At 40.6% G+C, this 21,773-nt stretch overlaps 2 protein-coding genes across 2 annotated transcripts; both read left to right on the top strand.

The window, feature by feature from the left end:
• Positions 1-9,916: 9,916 nt before the first annotated feature.
• LOC123958288 (alpha-1A adrenergic receptor-like) lies at positions 9,917-19,517 on the top strand. The gene is made up of 2 exons (XM_046031576.1): positions 9,917-11,176; positions 18,334-19,517. The coding sequence occupies exons 1-2, from the start codon at positions 10,210-10,212 to the stop codon at positions 18,897-18,899; spliced, it is 1,533 nt and encodes a 510-aa protein (XP_045887532.1). The 5' UTR covers positions 9,917-10,209; the 3' UTR covers positions 18,900-19,517.
• Positions 19,518-20,108: 591 nt separating this feature from the next.
• Positions 20,109-21,512, top strand: LOC123958191 (5-hydroxytryptamine receptor 4-like). Its single transcript, XM_046031450.1, has one exon. It carries the CDS (start codon positions 20,109-20,111, stop codon positions 21,234-21,236), a length of 1,128 nt encoding a protein of 375 aa, XP_045887406.1. The 3' UTR covers positions 21,237-21,512.
• Positions 21,513-21,773: the final 261 nt, after the last annotated feature.

Below are 21,773 nucleotides of genomic sequence, written 5' to 3'. Positions count from 1 at the left end.
GTCCGGGCTAACCAAACAGGCCAATACTATGAGATATGGAGCCACTTCCCACAGAAAATGTCACATTATGTTCTATAAATATGTTGGGGGGTGGGGGTTTACTTTTAATTATAATGTGTAAATTATTTTATGAGCCTTTTTCCAAAGATCAGGAATCCCTTGATGGTTTTTAGCAGCTCAAAATATACCAGTTCTGAGAAGAGAAAAATGAGTGTGGGACAAGTACAGTGCACCTGGTCCTGATGGAGGACAACGTGTTCCTTCTCTTCAATGAATAAAATCGATTTGAATAGACAGCGTCAGCAGATCATTACTCATCTGTCTTGACCTTTCTGCCTGCTTCCTGAAGAGCAGTTTATACATTTTTTGGCTTTGTATAACCTCAGACACAGGCACATGTATTATCTAGTTTTTACAGGATATTCTGAGAAACGGGGAGCCACTGACGCAGGAAGACTCACCATCACTTCACCCAAACTGAATAGGTTTTAATTGCAACTTCTGAGCTGAGGTCAGGTTACCTATCATGGCATTGCGTTCAGATAATCAGATCAGATCATCTATACTGGTTAAATAAATAAATAAATAAATATACATACATACATACATACATACATACATACATACATACATACATACATACATGTGTGTGTGTGTGTGTGTGTATATATATTATAGAGCCCATTACGTTTAGTTTGCACCAAAACCCTCACTATTCATCATCAGTCATTTGAAACAGTATAAGCGATTAGAAAATGAAGTTATTGGAAAGTATGACAGCAAAAGTGTCACCAAATCCAACAAAGTCATCAGCCAAATTCTAAAAGATTGATGGGGTACAAGACAGATTATGCCGAAAATGTTGACTGTCTCAGCCAAAAGTACATCAAGTACACTCCAAACTGCTACAAATATCCTGAAACAGTCGACCAAAACAGAAAGTCAGATGAAACCCTACAGGCTAACTGCAATTCTGATATTTACAAATTCAATTCATGCAGTTATATAAACCCACTATTTTAAATTATTAACTTATTATAAAACATTATGAGAGTTTAAATAGGACTAAGAATTACAGCCACTCCTGTGGCCCTGTGAGGCTGTACTTGCACCACATACTATCAAGCTCACAATTACAATGCTAACATGCTGACATTTAGCAGGTAAAATGTTCACCATCTTTGTGTAGTGTATTAGCATGTGAACAATTTCTAATTAGCACTAAACACAAAGTAAAGCTGCAGATTATGGGATTGTCATAGGTTTTGATTGTCTGCAATAAATAGCAATTCATCCAGCAATTGTTGAGACATTTCATTCAAAACCACAAATGTCAACCTCATGCTGGCTGGTGGGGTCTAACTATAGACTGTAAAGAAGTGGATGGATTACCGTGACCTCACCCATTGGTTTGAAGGTCACCCACAAGTCACCATGGTAGAGACTTGTCAATCACAAGGTAGTCCCGCCCTAAAGTATACCCTGCTCTCATCTATTTTCCTCTAAATGGGACCATAATTTACTAAATGAACACATGCTGTATTCTTCTACTTCTACTTTAGCATCAAGTTATTGATAAATATTCAACGTCAGGTCAAGTTAGCAACAGTAGCCTATACGAAATGTCTGGTTGGACCAATCAACCGACTGGCATTGCCATCCCCACAGCCAACATCGCTTACGTGGCTAAATATGTATATGAGTAATCCATAATTGTCCTATGCCATAGGTTTATAACTTAAACTATAAACTATACTATACTCAACCTCAAGTTTTTTCATACCACTTTGTCTGAATGAGATAAGCATAAACATTTCCTTGATGTACGGTGAGTGCATAATTTCAATGAGTGGCTTTTACTAACAGTAATTCATTTAACTCTGAAGGCCCAGCGCCAAGTTTAAATTTAGTTTGCGGCACAACATTAATTAACATACAGACGTGCTTATCGTTCACCTATCGATTCAAAAAGGTTTCCATCCCCAGTTTGCCCCTTTTAATTGCCTTGATGGGCTGAGACACAGGCCGAGACTGGGTATAAGCACTAGCAATAGATGTGTTACTAAAGATCTAAATTTGTGATAGTCATTACTTTGATTTCATTCACATCCGCTAAAGGTTTGGTGTCAAAGAAAGATAAACAAAGAAAGTTGAAATACTATAATTTATCTGATCTGTTCTTATTCTCATGTCAATATTAGTTTGTCAGCTCCATTTGTTCCAGAAAGTGCCTCTCACACATTACACTACACACTCTCACACTCACACTGACAGGCTGACATGTTCATGCTACCCACTCTTTAATCAGTCTGTGCCAAAGTGACAATCAATCTTAAGTTATAAAGACACAAAGATGCACATGCACACACCTATATACACACACATTCCTCTGAAAATGGACAAAACATTTCCCCAAGCACAAATTGCTAGTTACTTCCAGGTAGAATAAGATGGTATTCAAATAGATTACTGGCATTCAAATGGACTGATGTGCAGCTCAGAGGCTCGTCCGTGGAGCCAAATTATTACGATTCCTTTTACGATACTTTTTTTTTTTAGAAGATGAGCCTGAGGTTGCTACTAACATGCTATTTGATAGAGCCAATCATCACATCTTTGCAGATCTAACAACCTCATTGGAGGTGAAATTGCACAATTTAGGCTGGAAAGTCTTTTCTCGGATTTTATAGGGAAATAATTCTACAGTTTCATTTACATGCCAACAATCACCTGGAGGCTTCTCTCATCTGAGACCACTGTATCATATGCATTGGTATTTCTTCTGCATTGGTCAGACAAGATGCAGAGCACAGTTTTATAAAGTTCCAAGGATGTTGTGGTAGACTGTGGTGGATCAAAGACCTCGTCATCATGATCCTGCAGCGGAAACACTGAACACTCTCCTCACGAAAAACCTCAGAGGCAATCATCTAATGGTTGGGGCTTGCCGCGCTCCTAAATTGTCCACTCAGCAGCACTCTGTGTATGTAGAGCCTGGGCTCCTGCCAGGCCATTTCCAGCCTCAAACATCATCTGCCAAGAATCTTCTCTGATGAACGCACCTTTCTTACAACCCCACCACTGTACGGCCCATCATCTCGCACCCACACCCTGCCCCGGTCCTGTTTTTGTCTTTGTCAAACAACCTGTGCTTACACAAATTCTGCAGCCATGAGCATTTCTGATGGGGTCAGCCCGGGGACCACACCAGATATTTATCAAATTTAAGTGATGCAGCCCTACCTTGACTACTTCCGATTCCCTTTTGTCAAATATAAATAGTGCTTAAGAAAGTGCTGGACTTGCAGGTTTCCCACTGACAAAAAAGAAATCACCTTTTTGCCAGCTGTTCATTTCCAGCAGGGCAGGTACCATATCGATGTGCGGCAGTAAATGTGCCATTGTATAGTGTATGGGCAGTCATTGTGACTGTGTGGGCAGGTATGATAACTTATCCTGGATGGCCAGTAATGTCCAGAGAAAGAAGGAGGGAGGGAGAGAAAGGTGGGTGCAGACAAAGTTAAAACTGAGCTAATAAATAGTGTTTCAGTGTATCTTCTAGCAGATAAGCTCAATCATGCCCCGGGCTCTTTACAAGGGAGACAAAGGCTATTCATCTGCTCTTTTGTGCAGCCAAAACAGTTTGGTCTCATCTGGCACACTGGCAGCTGAGCAGCATTGATGAAATCCATTTTCTTCTCTTTTCATTACTCTTTACTGACTGATGCCTGCTGCTGAGCCGTCCTAAAGCTGTGATGTAACCACCAGGATCTTGTTGTCCTTAAATTATTGTAACTGCTCTGGTCCAAGATCCACAAGTATGAGAGCAATTTTCAAATACTTTAAACTACTCCGATTCACATTAGACAAAAACAAATGAACTGATCCGATCAGACCGATAACAGTCTTTCTGTCAACAAAACTGTTGCTGTAGATTTCAAAGTTCTAGTTTGCAAGTTCACATTACAATGTAATCAACACACAAGAATAATCAGCAACCGCCAGCAATAATAGGACAAATGGTGCCATCAGACATACATGCTCTGTGTTAATAATAATGAGAAAACAGAAATTGGCAAAATACTGTGAAAAGAAAAGGAAAAAACGCAGAAAAAAAGGAAAATGAGACAGAGAAGCATAGGATTCTCCTTCCACTGGGGTTTAGAGTGGTTAATGTGAAAAACACTTGTGTCTAATTTAATTATGGTTTATTCACCAGTTCACTGAAAGAAACCTGACACTATTCACCGTATTATTATGCTAACAAAAGTGTTACTGACTAGAAAATACTTACTCTGAAATCAAATCCATTCTTATCCTGACCACTACCTTTTTCATAGCCTTTAACTCCACAGTGATGCAGCTGACAAAAGCTAGAAACTGGATAAGGAGTGTGAAATGCAAGAAAATTGTCTGGTTGCTGTTCACACAGAAATTCCAATATGACACAGGATAAGGGAACTGGGAAGGTAATGTGTATTACACGCATTGTAGCAAGTATATTAAATGATAGTTGGTCACGGCTGTGTACATAATATCCACCGTCTCTGCAGGTATTTCCATTTGCAGCAGAAGGCTTTTGCAAAACAATATAAGCAGATCTGCATGCATAAAACATTAGCAAACCGCTAAAATCAGCAGTTTGACTTATGGGAAGCTGGGGGAAATGGTTTCTATTCATCTCTTCTGCATTTCAGCTGAAAAGCTTTGGGCTTCTTCCACAGCAATTTAGCATTGCAATAATCAGTCCACTGCTACATCGCTGTCTGGCTGTCTGGAAGAATCTAGCTGCTAGAAGAAGTCAAGTATGTCCGTAAGAATAAAAATACCAACATATAAGGTTAAAGTTTTTTTGTTTAATGCAAAAGACACTAGAGAAGAAAGTTAAATCGGTAAAAGGTCAGTTTTTCTGTATACATTTTAGAGATTTTGCCATTATTATCTTCCACTGCCCTTCAAATTCATTCCCAGCAAAGTCCCAAAGGACAGTTTAACTTCACTTCCCATTTTATGTGACAATCTTTGGAGACTTGGAAAGATATGTGGATTTCTTGTCCAAAATATTTCGTGTTATCCCAAATAAGAAACATTCAGCAGCAGCTCCAAATGTCTGTTGTCAGGGAAACAAAAACATTAACTCAGCTTATTATGTGGCTGTTACTGGGAAATGTGCTACCAAGTGGCCATGCCTGTCACATCCATGAGCCGTGGTGTGAATCCTCTGCTCCTTTGATGGAAACCAGATGGGATCTTCCTTGTTTTTCCAAGGGAGGGCAAGGTCTTGAAAGATAGAAGGAAATATTATCTTTCAGTCAAAGTATAAAAGGTATGGAAAGATTTGTGCTGTAAAAAACTACAGTAGCTTGGTATTAAGACAAGGATTGTTTTGAGTAGTTTGGCTTTTTCAGATTACAAAACAAAATTAATATGGCAAAAATTTGACACAATCCCAGTATGCCAAAAAAGTTTTAACTCAGCATTAATTTATTTTTCTTTCCTCTTGGTGGAAGCACAATGAGCTGCAAACACAGCCTTGATGTATCATCACATCATAAAGTTAAATGTCGAGCATGCTTAGCTGGCTTATTTACAGTGCAATACACTCATTTTATCTCAGTTTTTGGTCACACCAACTCCTGAGGGAAATATCTGACTATTTAGCTGCTGAATGCTCCACTATGTTCACACTGCAAAAAGTGAGCTCTCAAAAACAAGGGAAAAAGCATTAAAATTGGGGAAATATTACTTAAAATAAGAAAAATTATCTGCAAACAGAACAAGAATATTTCACTTGCTACTTAAGGAAAAAAAACTTGAAACAAGTGAAATTCTCTAACATAAAAGCTGCCAGGTAAGAAGAAATATCTGGTCAGACAAAAAACATGTATATTTTGCCTTCAATTAAGATAATTAATCTTACTTAGATTTTAGTTTTTGCAGTGCACCAGCTACTAGCCAAGTGTGTCTGTCTGCTGTTTGGCTCCAACCCAGCTCTCAAATTTGCCAAATACATCTGCATACATGAAGTCATGCTTCAAAGACACCCCTGCCTTTTTTGTTTGCCTTCTGTGCAGGCAGGTCAGCAGGGTCAGAACACATGAAAAGAGCACTTGAACCAGAATCTTCCAGGTGGAGTATGGTCAGTCAGCCCAGTCTGGTGGATCACCTTGGCCTCATTCAGCTAAGGAGACCAGGACAGTGTCTGCGATGCTGATTTAGTGATTGAGTGTGCTTAATGGTTTCATATAATGAGGGCTTCCTTGAACCAATGTCTTTAAGCTCTGCTTTTCTCATTTTCCCTTCCCCATGCTCTCAGTATTAGATATAATGGTCAAAACTGCCAAAACTCAACACACCAGCCCTGAAGATGAGAATGGAGAGCTTGAACATGTTGGCGATAAGCAATCCACTTTAAATTTCAAGATCTCTTGTATTCAGGACTTTTGTTTTCAGACTTTCCCTAAATAGAGATGAAGTTAGCCAAAATGTATGTTAAGTATGTATGTATGTTACTTGTGGTTCAGATACAGTAATATGTAACACATAACAGTACACAATACTATATAATATAATATTTTTACTGCCATTTTACTTCCATTGTTTTAGGGGATGATTACAAAAAAAAGAACCATTAACCTTACTGATGAAAGATTAGGCCTCTCATGTAATTGCAGGCACACACATAAAGGTTATTTTAACAGACGTCACTCTAAACATGCTGAAATAAAACTTCCTCTGAGAGATGGATACAGAATGTACAAGCTGCAATCCTTTCATGATACAGCAATGATGTGCATCCTGTTATTTATGGCTTTGAAGGGCATTAATTTCCCCCCCGAGGTGAGTGCTTGAAGAAAATAGTGACAAAACCAGAAAAGCTAATCGTGTGCTCCATCTTTGTATCTTGGCTCCTTGAGTCTATTTATGGTCGTTCCAAAATCATACTAATCCCAAAAAACAGTTATACAACAAAAAGTATTTTCTCGGTCTTTGGCATATTACACAACATCGTCCATATATGGTGTGGGAGAGACTACACGACCAGGCAGCAGGAGCCCACTCATCCAGGTGGGCTGCTATAGATTAGGTCTGTGTGGGCTTCACTGCCAGCTGGCAACTATCTGCATATTGATGGGATCAAAACAACTATAAGAGGAGGTTTGCCCTAAAATGATATACTTTGTGTTATATAAATGATGGTGAACCACTTCCAGACTTATTTGCCTCGCAGGTGCCAGATTTGTTGCCCAGTCAGGTCGTAAGCTACTAGGAAATTATGAAAAGTGTTATTCATTTCCAAATTGAGTAGAGTGTTGAGGTACTTTACTTGAGTATTTCTATTTTGTGCTACTTTATATTTCTACTTCTTTACATTTCAGAGGGATATTGTAGTTACTGTGTAGTTACTTTTGCATTAAAAAAAAAACACATGAAAGGCTTGTAAAATACAATGCATTGTTAGATGAAACCGGAGGTACCCAAACTTTGGCATTTAAAAGAAAACGTGTTTGGTTGGTGCCCTTTATCACATTTATGAGTTGTTAGCAGTTCTTCCCCTCCAAACTTATCAGGTGTTTAAATTTAAATCACTATTTGAGGCTCAAAGATGTAAACGTGTCCAATATTTCACAAAAAAAGCAAAGATTTGAGAAAAAATATTAAATCAACAACAGAACTTTTTTTCTTCTTCTTTCCTATCCCATTCATTAATGACCCACCAAGTTTATCTTATGACCCTTTGGAGGGGGCCTGCCTCCCAGGTTGGGAACCACTGGATTCCACATACCTAATTGTTAATAATGTAGTTGAAAGTAGCTCCACCTCAACCAGCTGCAACAGTAAATTTGTGCTTAAACACTGTTGCATCAGTATTAACAATCTAATAATGTCAGCTAATAATCAGTCACGGGTGCCAGAGTTTTTTTCACTTTTGATGTATGAAGTACATTTTGCTGATAATTCTTCTGTACTTTAACTTATGCAGTATTTTTAATGCAGGTCTTTTACTTTTAATGGAGTATTTCTACACTAATGTATACTTTTACTTAAGGTAAGGACCTGAATACAACACTTCATCTTCAGACCTGATAAGCAGTAAACCTGTCATACAGTCAAACACAACTCTGCACACTTCTTTCTGCACAGTTTGTCATCTAAATCAGTCCTGTGTGATGATAAAAGGATTTGTTTCTCTTGTTGAACTGGATAGTGCTGAACATGTGGTGTCAGTGGGCAAAGCATAGCCGTGACCAGACCGGTCTGAGGTCAGGCTCTAAACAGAAGACTCTGACCTCTCACAGCAGGAACAACATTGAACCAAACAGTTTAAGATCCATGTCAAACTGGAAATCTCCTTCAGTTGCTGGCGCTCAAAGGAGAAATAAATGTCTGACATAACAAAACAAACTATTCTAAATGTGGGAATGTCTTTATCTGTAGTCTAGAAAAAAACATCTTTCTTAATCTGACTTGATTAATGTTAAACGGTTTGAAATAATGACAAATGACTGTGCAAAACTAGGAGCCATGTCTTTAAAAAGAAATATAATTGCTCCATGTCTTATGTAATTCAAGATTTATATTGTTTGCCCTGCCAAGAAGAAAAGTTGATCCTCTTGAACTTGAGGCAAATCCTCACCACTGAAGCACACCAACAGACGGAGGACGCTCCTGTTGAAGTTGAATTTCCAGTGAAGGCTATGAAACTTTTCTTTCACCCGGAGCACTTGGCAGCATGCTAAGCTGCAGAAGCTTTTATGTTATCTGAAAGCGCGGTCTATTTAATCAAGTGAAATGGGCAGTGAAATGCACTTAATCCCAGCACTAAAATCCAGCCTTAGATATGAAGTGATGATAATTCCAGGTGATTCATCTTTTAAGAAAGATGCTCCTAATGACAGCGTGCTCTGGTGTCTGTTGAAGGATTGAAAGACTACGTGGGCTTCTAAAGCCTGATCCTCTCGGAAGGAATGCTGCCACACACTGTAAAATTTAGGGATCTCTTGATTTGCAGCTGCATACCTATTGAGCTCTAAAGAACATTAAGGTACATGAATAAATCCTATTAATTTATTGTTATTTAAATCACTCAGATGTTTTAAACTGACCTTTTGTGATCTTTTGGTAACCCCAAAACATAAAGAACAGGAAATTAATATTGAGAATAAACAAACAAATCAATTAGAAATGTAACAAAATGCCAAACTGGTATCAAAAAACAACCTGATGCTATGAACATTCCTGGGGAAAAGACAATGAAGCCAATGCAATCTGATGAGTAAATTAAAAAACACTTTAACTGAGCTTTAAAGAATCTGTTTTGCTCCACCAGTGTTACATCATGAGAAGTCAAAAAGCTCTTAAACAGGACGAACCTCAGTTATAGGAATGTGCTTGTGTCTGAACTCATTCCATTAAATCAGTCACTCCTCACCAACGGAGCTCATATCCAAAATGAGTTTACTTTGAGAAACTCCTGCATTTGACCAAACTAGGAGAGAAATACCTGCTATAGTAGAGGGGATTGTATGTTATTTTGCCTCCCTGAACATATTTAGGTTAACCACACATAGATGTAAACTGAGTAGATCCTTATTTCAAGGGTTATTAACACTGAGACATATTTGCTCCAGCATACCTTGAGTCACGTTTGTAATCCTCTTATTTCTTTCTACTGCCACTGAAATATATGGACCTTCTTTAGGTATTTCACACTAAAAGCTGGAAACAAAGTAAAAGTGGTTTTGAGTCTTTCACTTTGTCCAGTCAAGCGCTCCTCCCAAAACACTTAATTCTCTAATCCTTTATACAGTTGTGTAAATTGTTGCAAATACTGTGGAGTCACAGCTCTTCGTGTAATTATGCGTCATGCGTGGTTCACAGGCTGGTGTTTAAGTATGTGTGGTCAATAGCTACATGGCAGAGCTGTGTGTGGTGCAGAGGAGGCAGGAGATGACTGCTGCCCCCCTCACTTCTCCACTGAGCCCCCAGGAGAGTGGAGAGGGAGAAGGACTGCATGGGGACTGTAGCCTACGGCTGCACAGCGAACGCTTTTTCTCAGCGCTGGTTTGGAAATGATCTTACAAACACGCAGCTAAACCATGCAGACTCAGGCCATTTAAAACCTTTTATTTATGTTAAGTAAAGCTCTTTCGTGAGTTGCAGTTACAAGTGAGTAGAAGCCTGCTATGGAGGACCTCTTGAGTCAAAATGAGTCTGAGCACTGACAATGTCACAAACTTGTGGAAAAATGGTTCCTCGGAACTCGACGGCACTCCGGGCGCGTCCTCCCAGGTCAATTTCACCAACAGCTCCGGGGGGAACAACACGGAGCACAGCGAGGTGGACCTCACCCGAGCCATCCCGCTCGGCTTGGTACTGGGGGCTTTCATCGTGTTCGCTATCGCGGGTAACATCCTCGTCATCCTCTCGGTGGTGTGCAACAGGCACCTACGCACCCCGACGAACTACTTCATCATCAACCTGGCCATCGCCGACCTGCTGCTGAGCACCACGGTGCTGCCGGTGTCCGCCACTCTGGAGATCCTAGACTACTGGGTGTTCGGCAGGATCTTCTGTGACATCTGGGCGGCGGTGGATGTGCTGTGCTGCACCGCGTCCATCATGAGCCTGTGCGTAATATCCATCGACCGCTACATCGGGGTGAGCCATCCGCTGCAGTACCCGGGCATCGTGACCGAGAAGCGGGCTCTGCTTGCCATGCTCGGCGTATGGGCGCTGTCTGTGGTCATCTCCATTGGACCTCTGTTCGGGTGGAAGCAGGAGCCATCGCCGGACGACACGGTGTGCCCGATCACCGAGGAGCCGTTTTACGCGCTCTTCTCCTCCCTCGGCTCCTTCTACATCCCTCTCGTCGTTATTCTGGCCATGTATTGCCGGGTGTACATAGTCGCCAAACGGACCACTAAGAACCTGGAAGCCGGTGTGATGCGAGAGAGGATGAACTCCAGTGAGCTGACCCTCAGGATCCACAAGGGTTCTCAGGTGCAGGAGGACCCCGGCGGCACCGGCAAGGGCCGTGCGCACCAAGCGAGAAGTTCCCTTACGGTGAAACTTCTGAAATTCTCCCGGGAGAAGAAAGCGGCAAAAACTCTGGGAGTTGTGGTCGGCATGTTTACGCTTTGTTGGCTGCCCTTCTTTCTCGCCTTACCCATAGGTAGGTCCAATGGGTCGCCATTACTTTGGTCTATGATACTGTCATAAATAAAACCTGTTAGGCCAGTTAAAAATACAACACCCAGCCCCTTTACTCACAACCCACTCCAATTAAAAAAAACTTTATGATATTCAATAGTTGAAAACACTTTCCACAAAAAAGACATTTCAGTCTTCTAAATGACTGTAAGAAGTTAAAAATGAGGCCTTTAAAGGCTGCCGCAGGCCTTGTAAATCATATCTATAGCTGGCACTGGGAAAGTCTCATGGGTAGCATTAACTGCTCTGAACTGTCACCAAACCTATGAGTGGGCTTTGATATACTGTAGTGGTCATTTTTTAATGCAGGAATAAAAAATAACACCATCCATATGTTATTGCAGCATTCAATATATGGCCTGTGTAGGAGTAGATTTGTTATTTCACTGACTTCACAGCTTCAGTTTATGTAATTAAGTTATTTTGCATCATATTTTATGATAAAGATTTGATTTGAACAAAAATAAAAATGTTTCAATCCTGCATCATTTGCTCTACAAGCCAAAGCTATGCTGACATTATAAATTCAGGGCCCATAATGAGGGACAAAATATGACAATGAGAAGAAATTCTTCACAAGCTTATACAAACATTGTTAGAGTAATCTTTGCATTATTCCCTGATTTTAAGTTAACCTGTTGCTGCCAAGTTAATTCAGAGACTTGTGGGGCCTCTCAGGGTTTCCTGATGCCACAGAGACAGGCAAGCCGCTGTCATGGCTGTTTTAAAAAAAACTGCAGAGGAAATTAAACTATATTCTGTGGTGAAATGCTCATGCCGCAGGCTGCGTTGTGGTAAGGATGTTAAGAAAACACAAAGCTTCTTTTTTTCTTTTTTTTAGTGATGGAGTCCGGACAAAGAGCTCATTGAAAGTTTGAACTACAAGCATGGCTGCTGTATTTTAGATATTAGTTTGCCTGATTCTCTGATTGTCAGGCCATTGATCCATTGTGGCATTGTGGGTTATGGTTGTATGGGAGTGTGTGTTTGTATATCAGCATGTGCCTGTGTGTACATACATTTCCAGTGGTTATGGGAATGTGTCTATGCCCCTGCCTTTAAGCTGCACCTCATCACATCCTCACATGGACACACAGACACACACACACACACACACACACACACACACACACAGGGCAGGATCATTATGCAAGGTGACATAGCAGGGATTATTTTGACTCAAGCCATTCTAGATAACAAAAGTGTGTAACAAATGTAATTTAAAGATCAGAGAGGCTTTAGAGAGCAGATACGGGGGGATATGAGGTTCAGGAGGGGCCTGTTTATGTAACACTAATCAACAAACTGCCAAGAAACCCCAGAGGGTGCATTTTTTCTGTACAATCTCTGGTGCAGCATACTGATGCGTTGTGACAAAGCACCATACAACCTTATTTCATGCCAGTTTTTAACTGGCCTCAGAAATGCATGAAAGAAAAGCACTCAGACGTCCAGTAGTCCAGCAGTCTTCTGGCGGGGAATTCCACATAATGCATCAGCTATACATCCACTATGTCAAAGCAGGACACTGAAACGGCTCTTTTCCCAACATTAGACCCTCCTCCACAGCTCCAAAAGGAGATTTGTGGTAGATGTTGTTGTTTTTCAGTTTAAGTTTGTGCCTCTGCTCTCTTGTGTGACTCTCATCTGGACTTCAGTAGTTCTTGAAGTCTGATATGGGCAGCAGCTCTCCCCTCGTGTTGTTCGAGTGTTCATTAGCCTCCACCCACAGAGTGGGATTTCCTGTCTCACACTTGTTATTACCTTGCTCCTTCCTCTGCACACTGTCACTGGTATGTAAGGGGGTTTCTGGTTCGAGGTGTGTGTGTGTATGTGTGTATATGAGTGCTTAAAATGTATGCACGATAATGCTCATGAATCCAAGTGTGTTCACATGCATTCTGAGTGTTTGAGTAAATGTGGCTGCACCTGCCACCCTCCTCTATCGTCGCCAAATTTTAAAGAATTAAGAGCTTGCAAAGATGAAACTGAGGCTGCCAGCAAAAGCCACTGTGACCTTAGACCCCTAGGGCCTCAACCTGATAACATATTCAGGTTAAAGAAATATATGAACTCGCTCCTTCACAACTGATCAAACGTATCTGATTCAAATTCTATAAATACCTTGTTTTTGTTCATAAATGGCAAGCATTCAGCTACCAGTCTAGTTTCATTCCTTTTCAGTGTCTCCTTATACGCCTTTAACTTGGAGCAAAGTAAGGTATGCAGACTTCAAGATTATAAACATTACATCAAAGTTTTTAAGTTAGTGTTACTCCAGGCAAAGTTCCTTGGACACAAATCAGCCCAAAACTTCCCACACACTCACTGAGCGCAGTCTAACTTTGTCAGTAAAGGTGACACTTCTAAATTTAAAGTAATTTCATAACACATTCTTGTGTCACATTCTGAAAAATTAACAATGTAACATCTTAATTACACAGTAATAATCAGAGGCTTGACCAAACAAGGTTTTTTTTAATTGCCAGACACAATGAAAGTAGAAATTCTTATATATTTTCTATTTGACGGCACAATTTTATGTTTGATATCAAGAATGTATTTTCATTGAAACTCTTTGTCACCTTTCAAACTGCACCAGTCCCTCCAGCAGGGCTCTTCTACAACAGTATGTGGAGCAGCTAAACATCGTTCAGACACAGAGAACTTTATTCAATAATTCAGTTCAGATAACAAAGTCTCCAAACATTGAATGTAAATGTAAATATGATATGTTTATGGGAATTTTGCACAAACAAATGTTTGAATTTGGTGTTATAGACATAGTGCAGTTCAAAAACAAAATGATAATGTCTGATTTTTTTAATGACTAATATTGTATTGATTTTGACAACAAACAAACCAAAAATAAAATACATTATTTATTTAAAAAAATTTAGTTTATAGTTTACTTACTGTAAGCACATTATTTCTTCAAATAGCACCAGAAAAAGCATCCAGCAAGTGGCTCCACAGGCCTCTGAATCAACTTGGCACACAGACCTGAGAACAAAGAAAGATGCATGTATACAGTGAATATGGAGTTAAAGCTGCAACTAACACATTTTCATAATAGATTATTCTCCCAGTTGTTTTCTAGATTCATCATTGATTTATCCTTTGGTCTATAAAATGTCAGGAAAAAGTGAAAAATGCTAATGGTGATGTCTTCATGTTGCTTTTTTTGTTTGACCAGTGATCTAAAACTCAAAAATATTCAGTTTACTACAATGTAAGCAGCAAATCTTTATATTTTAGAAGCTTAAACCAGTAATTGTTTGGCAATTTTGATTGAAAGATTTTAATAAATAACCGATTCATTGATTATCAAATGTATTTCTTGTCCATCGACTAATCGATGATTGACTAATTGTTTCAGTTCTATATTCAGGTTAACAAAGACAATAAAGGCAAGATAAGGAAACATAAACATAGAAATATTATAAGCATTAAAGAATTGTAATAAAGTGTAAAGAAAACATGGAGAACACAGAAGACTCAGTGGAGGGATTTGTCTACATTTAGGTGTTTCAATGAGCTGGTTTCTCTTATCTGCCGAAGACAAATCATCAGTCCTCGGGGGATACTCGTCTTATTTCATTGCACACATTGTCCCGCGGCTCTTTAACACCCAGCATAGGCACTGATGTCCTGTGAAGGCCTCGCAAATAGCAAGTGGTGCAAGCAGTGTGCCCAAACCAACAGTTTGTTTCCGTGTATATGTGTTTTTGGAATAGATTCTATGTCTGTGTGCATGTTTTCATTTCTTTTGTTACTTGAGCTGGCCAGCCCCTATGATAATTGAAATGGTTTTTGAAGGGGAAAAATAATGAGAGTGCTAAGTGTCAGAGCGACGATGACAAGAGGAGTTGAGCTGAGCTGGAGGGGTCACGAGGCACGGGGGTGAAAGAGAGGGACCCTGAAATGTCAACCCAATTTTCCAGAAATAGCTTCATGCTATGGTTTCATTTAAAGCAATCTGCAAGGGCAATAACACGTCTGTCCTTTTAGATCAAGACATATTAATCATATTTGTGGATGTGTTATGAAACAGGAGGTGTGAGTTTTGGAGAGCAGATTGTGTGTGTGTGTGTGTGTGTGTGTGTGTGTGTGTGTGTGTGTGTGTGTGTGTGTGTGTGTGTGTGTGTGTGTGTGTGTGTGTGTGTGTGTGTGTGTGTGCGCGCTCTCTACATGGCACAGAATAGGCATCACTTCTTCCAATTAGTGAGAATAACAGGATGCTTTGTTTTGTTAAGATGTTCCTGTGTTTCATAGTGAGATGTGTGTGTGTGTGTGTGTGTCTGTCCTCAGGAAGGAGGTGCAAACATTTCTCTTAACAGAAGGGGCGAGACCACCAACAGTAACCCTCCCACAGTTATCTATATATACTATTGTCTTACAGCCGAGCCCTCGCATCCTCTGCCGTTAACACCTATTGCCTTTCAACATAAACACTCTTCAAGGGACAAAAATGGACCACGTTCACACAAAACTTAACACAAACATGTACCATATCTGGGTACAGGAAGGTCTAATGTCAACCATATTTCTCCTCTGCAAGGGCCTGTAGATGCTTAAGGGACCCTACCTTGGAGCCAGGCAGAGCTGCACAGTTGTGTTTGCCCTTGCAGATGACACTATAAATACATATAGCTCATCTGAGAGGTTTATAAATGAAGTGCAGATTTGAAGTTACTACACAGTATTGTGTCTCCAGCATCTCAACTATTAAGTAAACCATTTCCTATTGCCGATGCTACAGTTCTGCCACTGAAAATGTCCATTCAACCCAAACATACATGTCCATATTTCTGTTATGTAAAAGGAAAAAAAAGAAAAGAAACAGATAACTTTAAAATTTGTCATCACATGGAAAAAAGCTGAAAAAAATATTGAAAAAAAGTCAATTTCAACCGAATAAGAGACAATTCTCAAGTACAAATATCAAAACATTCTCTTGTACCGGGCGTAGTGTCAATTATTGAAGAAAATAATTGTCTGATAAATGGACAATGGAAAAAATACGTAGTCGCAGTTCTAGCACAAAGGAGAAAATTATTTATTAATGATTTAACAAAGAGACTGGATATGCTGGTTTCTACTCAAGAGAATTACATTTCAATTTATTATTCTAGTTATACCGTCATCTAGCGTTTGTTGATTAATCGGTCAATCAACATACAGTAAACTTTACTGATTGGCTCAGTATCATATTAGTCAGTTATCAAAAGCATTTGATGGTGAGAGCCTTACAAACACTTAGCTCAGCTTGTTTCTTTCTTTGGGGTTTTCTATGTTTGTGTTCTGCTACACAAGAATAAGACTTGTGATGCAGGCAAATATCAATATTTGAAAGTCAATTAATGAGAGACAGATGAAGGGAGATGGAATGAGAGGAAGAGACAGGGAGAGACATTGCCAAGTATTAATTCCCCTCCATCGCACTCTTTATCCCAATCACAGGCATAACTCCCAGGGTTATACAATCACACTTAAGTGGATGTCAAGAAGCAAAAATAGCATGTGAAAATACCAGCCACTATGAAAAGGGAACCATTTATCTACAGTACAGGAGGCCAAGAAGACAAAGTGAGATAGCCTTCTCTAGTTTTAACACACACACACAGCTTGTAGTGCTGTCATTTAGGAGCCACTCAGTTAAATGAAAGCTGGAAGTGACATTTCCTCATATTGTCGCACAATCACTTTCCTTCAGGATAACAAATTGACTGGGGCGTGTGTGTGTGTGTGTGTGTGTGTGTGTGTGTCTGTGTGTGTTTTCTCTGAATTTTGAATGGAAACACAGACCTTCTGTGACTTCAAGTTTGCAGAGTTGCAGGTATGTGCACAGGTTTTTGTGGCCTCAAACCAAAGCAATGTTGTGGATCATTTATAACTCATTAAGTGGACAAAGCTCCCTTCAGGCTGTTATCATTATGCAGGCATTAATACATTTCACCCTGTGGCTGTGTACTATATAATGCATCTTGTACCGGTTTTAAAAAATTGTTAAAGCTGTTGATCTGATATTCATGAAAAAGCACGCTGTCTGCCTGTAATAACTTACCAGAGGTAATTTCACACTTCAAAGCCTGAGATTATAGTGCATCCTCAGTCTCTCCAGGAATTATATCAATTTAAGAATGTGGGGGTAGCACATCTACCTACACACACAAATGCACAGTCTTTCTTTCTTTATTAATCTCACACTTGCTGTGAATTCCCTGTTACCCCTCTCACCTCATTAGCTTGTAAGATATTCTTCCTATATTTAAAGCTTGGCCACAGGAAAAAAAAGCACCAGAAGGGTGGATTAATGCAGTTTAACAAGGCCCAAACTCACTCATTAGCATACACGACAAACCTGCTTCAGAATCCTTTGTATATTTGTCATCAGGATGGTCTATAATTGTGGAGCTTCAGCTGTGTACATGTACTTATATTTTGCACAAACAACGCTACTTGAGACATCTGCAATAGCAAAAAATTGCCTCCATAACCTCTCACAGAGAAGGTGCCATTTCATTTCAACTAAAATGCCCCTTTGCGCGAAGCAAAGCAACTCCCCCACATTGCATTTATCTAAAAGGAAAATCAGGGTCACTGATTATTTTTCTCTGTATTCACACAAACGTCCTCCAGATGAACTGTGACTGAGCAGCTGCCTCGGTCTTTGAAAAGAAAGCAAAAGGTATTTCTTTAATGATAAATAACCAAAGGATTGGTTGCCCTCTCTGGTCTTTTGCTCTTCTGCTTCACATCCTGTATGTAAGCAGTCTGACTCCTATGTTATTCTTAAACACTGCTGCCACCTACTGGGCAAAATATAACCTGCTGTCACAGAGAGAATCAACAAATCCAAAAGAGAGACAAACACTCATGTATTACAAGCAAGGATGCTTTGATACTGCCCTTGTAAAACTCATCGGATATCAGTCATGATGTAACCAAACCATATTAAATACAGTTTTTTTCATCATTATCATTTCAACTATCAGTGTTTCCAATATAAGTTACACTGATTGCATCACAGCAGGCTGGCAACTTAGATTTTAGTGTAATTCCTGCCCTCATGAATTCCTTTGACTTAATTTTCTCTCTCTGTTCTACTGTTGCTAGGGTCGTTTAATGTGAACTTGCGTCCACCTGATGTCCTCTTCAAAGTGATCTTCTGGCTGGGATACTTCAACAGCTGCCTGAACCCCATCATCTACCCTTGCTACAACCGTGAGTTCAAGCTGGCCTTCATTCGCATCCTAAGATGCCAGTGTCACCAGCGTAAACGACCCGGCTGGAGGGCGTACAATTACCGTTCCTCCAACTTCAGCTCCTCTGGACACTCACGCAAAGGCTCAGCTGACCACAATTCCAGCTGCTTGAACGGCAGCCAGCGTACTCTGCCCTCCTCAGCCAGTCCGAGCCCAAGTTACCTGAGCAAGTGTCTCCCACCTTGCCCTGAAGGAGAAACATTATACATCTGGGGGGCCACCACCCCAACTCCCTCCATACCCAACTTGCTGCCTGGTAGCCCCGTAGACTGCGAGCAAGTAGCTCTGAGAGGGGAGATAATGGGAGGGAAACCAGCTGAAGAGACAACCGGCAGCATTTTATCTTTCTCCTTTGGGAAGAATCGAGACAAGCGAGGGATCAGCAAAGACAGCATTGTGCCTGATGACAAGGTGTGACTGCTGAATCTTACTGAGATGTGACTTGTTCATTCCTTATAGGGATTAAAGTCACATTTCACAGGTTTGCTGCTTTCACTGTACATGGTCCCATGATCATTCATCGGTCAGAGGACTGTCATTGTCATTAGTGGTGAATGTAAGGAAACTGTGTATTGACTATGCTGCTGATTCATTCTCTATTTTGTATGTTACTGTATCTGTGGTTGACATCGACAGGAAGATTTCTTTCAATGGACAGCAAAGAGACAAAATTACTGTTGGCCACCCTCTTCAGGACTGAAGACACCAGTGCATGCATTTTGATTAAATTAAAAACACATTCGGAGGGAAAAGGACACATTTTCAGAAAACAGTCTTACCCAACCTTCACTTCAGTCCATCTCTGCCCTGTAAAAAGACTGAACGTGACAAAGAACTTGATTTGTGTAAAATGTGTGATAAGACAAATGATCATCTTTCTGTTGCAGTCACTTGATATCTTCATGGTATGTTGTGGAAATTTGTTGTGCGCACGATCATCAGATATCTTGTTTGTATGTTTGATGTTCAAAAAGTTCTGAATATCAATATTAGAAATGTGATCGATACATGAATAAACATAGAATGTTGCTGAAATGCTGCTTAGAGGCAAACCCTCTCTTTGTGTATCCTGTATACATTCTGGATTTGAAAAGAACACTTTTAACACCATTATAATATAATCGTCAGAGATGTTAAAGTCAATCTGATGATAAAAGACCAGCAATGGGTGTCATTTGTTTTGAGTGGGGATGTGTCCCGAGTTCAGAGAGGGGCGCAGGTGTGAGTGTTTGCGGTAAAGAGCAAACATTAGGTGTTATTTAGAGGAACATTTCCAGTGAGAAGAGATTATACAAGGGTTTATTGCTTCTACAGACACAGACCTTTGATCACGACTCAGCCAAGAGACATTCAACTGTATATACCTACCTGTTCACTTACCTCATGGCCCACTGACTCCCAGTACACATCAGTTAATCATTTACTCCTGATGGGCTTTGTTATGGCAATGGATCAATACCGGACATATGCAAACACACACAAACAGACGGACTGGTACACATCACAGGACATGCAGCTACATATGGTGAAGGAGCAGAGAAGGGTTTAGATTAACCAGCAAGACATGATCACTCTGAAGGGAAAGGTATCCACTTGAGCGGCCGATGGCTTGGTTCTTGCTTCATCATGATTTCCATGCCAGGGACTAACACCTCAGGCAACGTCAGCCTGACTTCTGACAGCAGCGATTCTGCTTTATTTCATGCCACCACTGTTAATGTCTGTGTGCTGTGCCTGCTCCTACCCATCCCCATCTTTGCCATCATGGGAAATCTTTTCATCATGGCTGCAGTGGCACGCTTCCAACATCTCCGGACGCCCACCAACGCCTTTGTGGTTTCCCTGGCAGTGGCGGACTTACTGGTTGCTGTGCTGGTGATGCCTTTCAGTCTGGTGCGTTCCATCAGCAGATGGCATTTCGGGCGCCACTTCTGCCGAGCACACTTCTTGCTGGACGTCACTCTCTGTACGTCCTCCATTTTTAATCTCAGCTGTGTGGCACTGGACCGATACATAGCAGTGTGCGACCCACTGCACTACCCTGCCCGAATGTCTCCCAGACGTGTGGCCATGCTGCTGCTGCTTTGCTGGATTCTGCCTGTGGTCATCTCCTCCCTTTGCGTCTCTCTCGGCATGTACACTCAGCCGCCTTTTGATGTGGTAGGCAGCAGCACACAGCAGGATACTCAAATGTGTCTGGCCACATTTCATGTACCCTATGCTTTTGCAACCTCGGCTGTCTCCTTCTTCATTCCCATGGGTTTCATGCTGTTTGCCTACGGGAAAATCTTCAAGGCCGCCCAGAGACAAGCGAGGTGGATCCATGCAATCGATCACCATTCTGGGCACCTTCAGATGAACCAGAGCCCCACGAGGACTGCTTCCACTAGACGAGACCAGTCTCCTGTGGAAAGATATTCTCTGAAGAAGGAACGGAAGGCTGTTAAGACACTGGGGCTGATCATGGGGGTCTTCCTAATCTGTTGGCTTCCTTTCTTCTGTGTGAATGTGGTCCATCCTCTGAAGGGCTACAGCACCAGCCCTCTGGTCCTGGAGGCCTCCATGTGGCTTGGATATGCTAACTCTTCTCTGAACCCCTTCCTCTATGCCTTGTTTAATAAGAACTACCATCACATATTTGCAGCCATGTTGGACTGTGGGCTTTTGGGGAGGCACTTAAGAGCCGGTTTGGATTCCTCACTTTTTGGTAGACAAGCACATACTGTTGTTACCTTGGAGACCATTTCAAGATGATCATTGTGTATTAGCCTGATAATGTTAACTTTTAAGTTACTTTGCATAACCACTCAGTAGCAAGTTACTCATCTGTTGCACCGACAGACAGATTTAAGAATGGTCAAGATATCGCGGTATCTTGACTTTTAGTTCCTAGTGTGGGTCAAACACTTGAGCGTACATTTCCCACAATGCAGTTTAATAGTGTCTTTCATTACGATCTCCAGTCCTGGTAAACGCCCACGTCTTTCAAAATACACACCTTGAGTTTGTCACGCATGCTTTCTGTTTTAAACGTAGTTTCAAGGCCAAAGACAACCCTGATGACATCACCAGGGTTAATTTTTCAGCCGTTGCAAAGCTCCCTTCAGAATCACAGATATTATAATTCTGTTTCATAGCGTGAGTAATACTCCTTATTAGGAAAAGTTTTGTAGCAATATAACTGTAAAGAGTGATGACCTAAATTATATACAACACCAACATTTAAAGACTAAAAACTGATGAAAGGTTTAAACACACTTATTTAACTAAATAAATATAGCTCGTGCCATC

The sequence above is a fragment of the Micropterus dolomieu genome, linkage group LG19 (genome assembly GCF_021292245.1).
Source record: "Micropterus dolomieu isolate WLL.071019.BEF.003 ecotype Adirondacks linkage group LG19, ASM2129224v1, whole genome shotgun sequence".
NCBI classification, from domain to species: Eukaryota; Metazoa; Chordata; class Actinopteri; order Centrarchiformes; family Centrarchidae; genus Micropterus; species Micropterus dolomieu.
The sequence above is the reverse complement of the archived record's forward strand: the minus strand, read 5'-3'. Positions and strand labels throughout refer to the sequence as shown.

Excerpts from the sequence above, each read along its gene's own strand:
- LOC123958288 (XM_046031576.1), top strand. The coding sequence starts at position 10,210 with ATGAGTCTGAGCACTGACAATGTCACAAACTTGTGGAAAAATGGTTCC. Across the intron at positions 11,177-18,333 it reads CTTTCTCGCCTTACCCATAG|GGTCGTTTAATGTGAACTTG; the intron begins GTAGGTCCAATG and ends TACTGTTGCTAG.
- LOC123958191 (XM_046031450.1), top strand. The coding sequence starts at position 20,109 with ATGATTTCCATGCCAGGGACTAACACCTCAGGCAACGTCAGCCTGACT.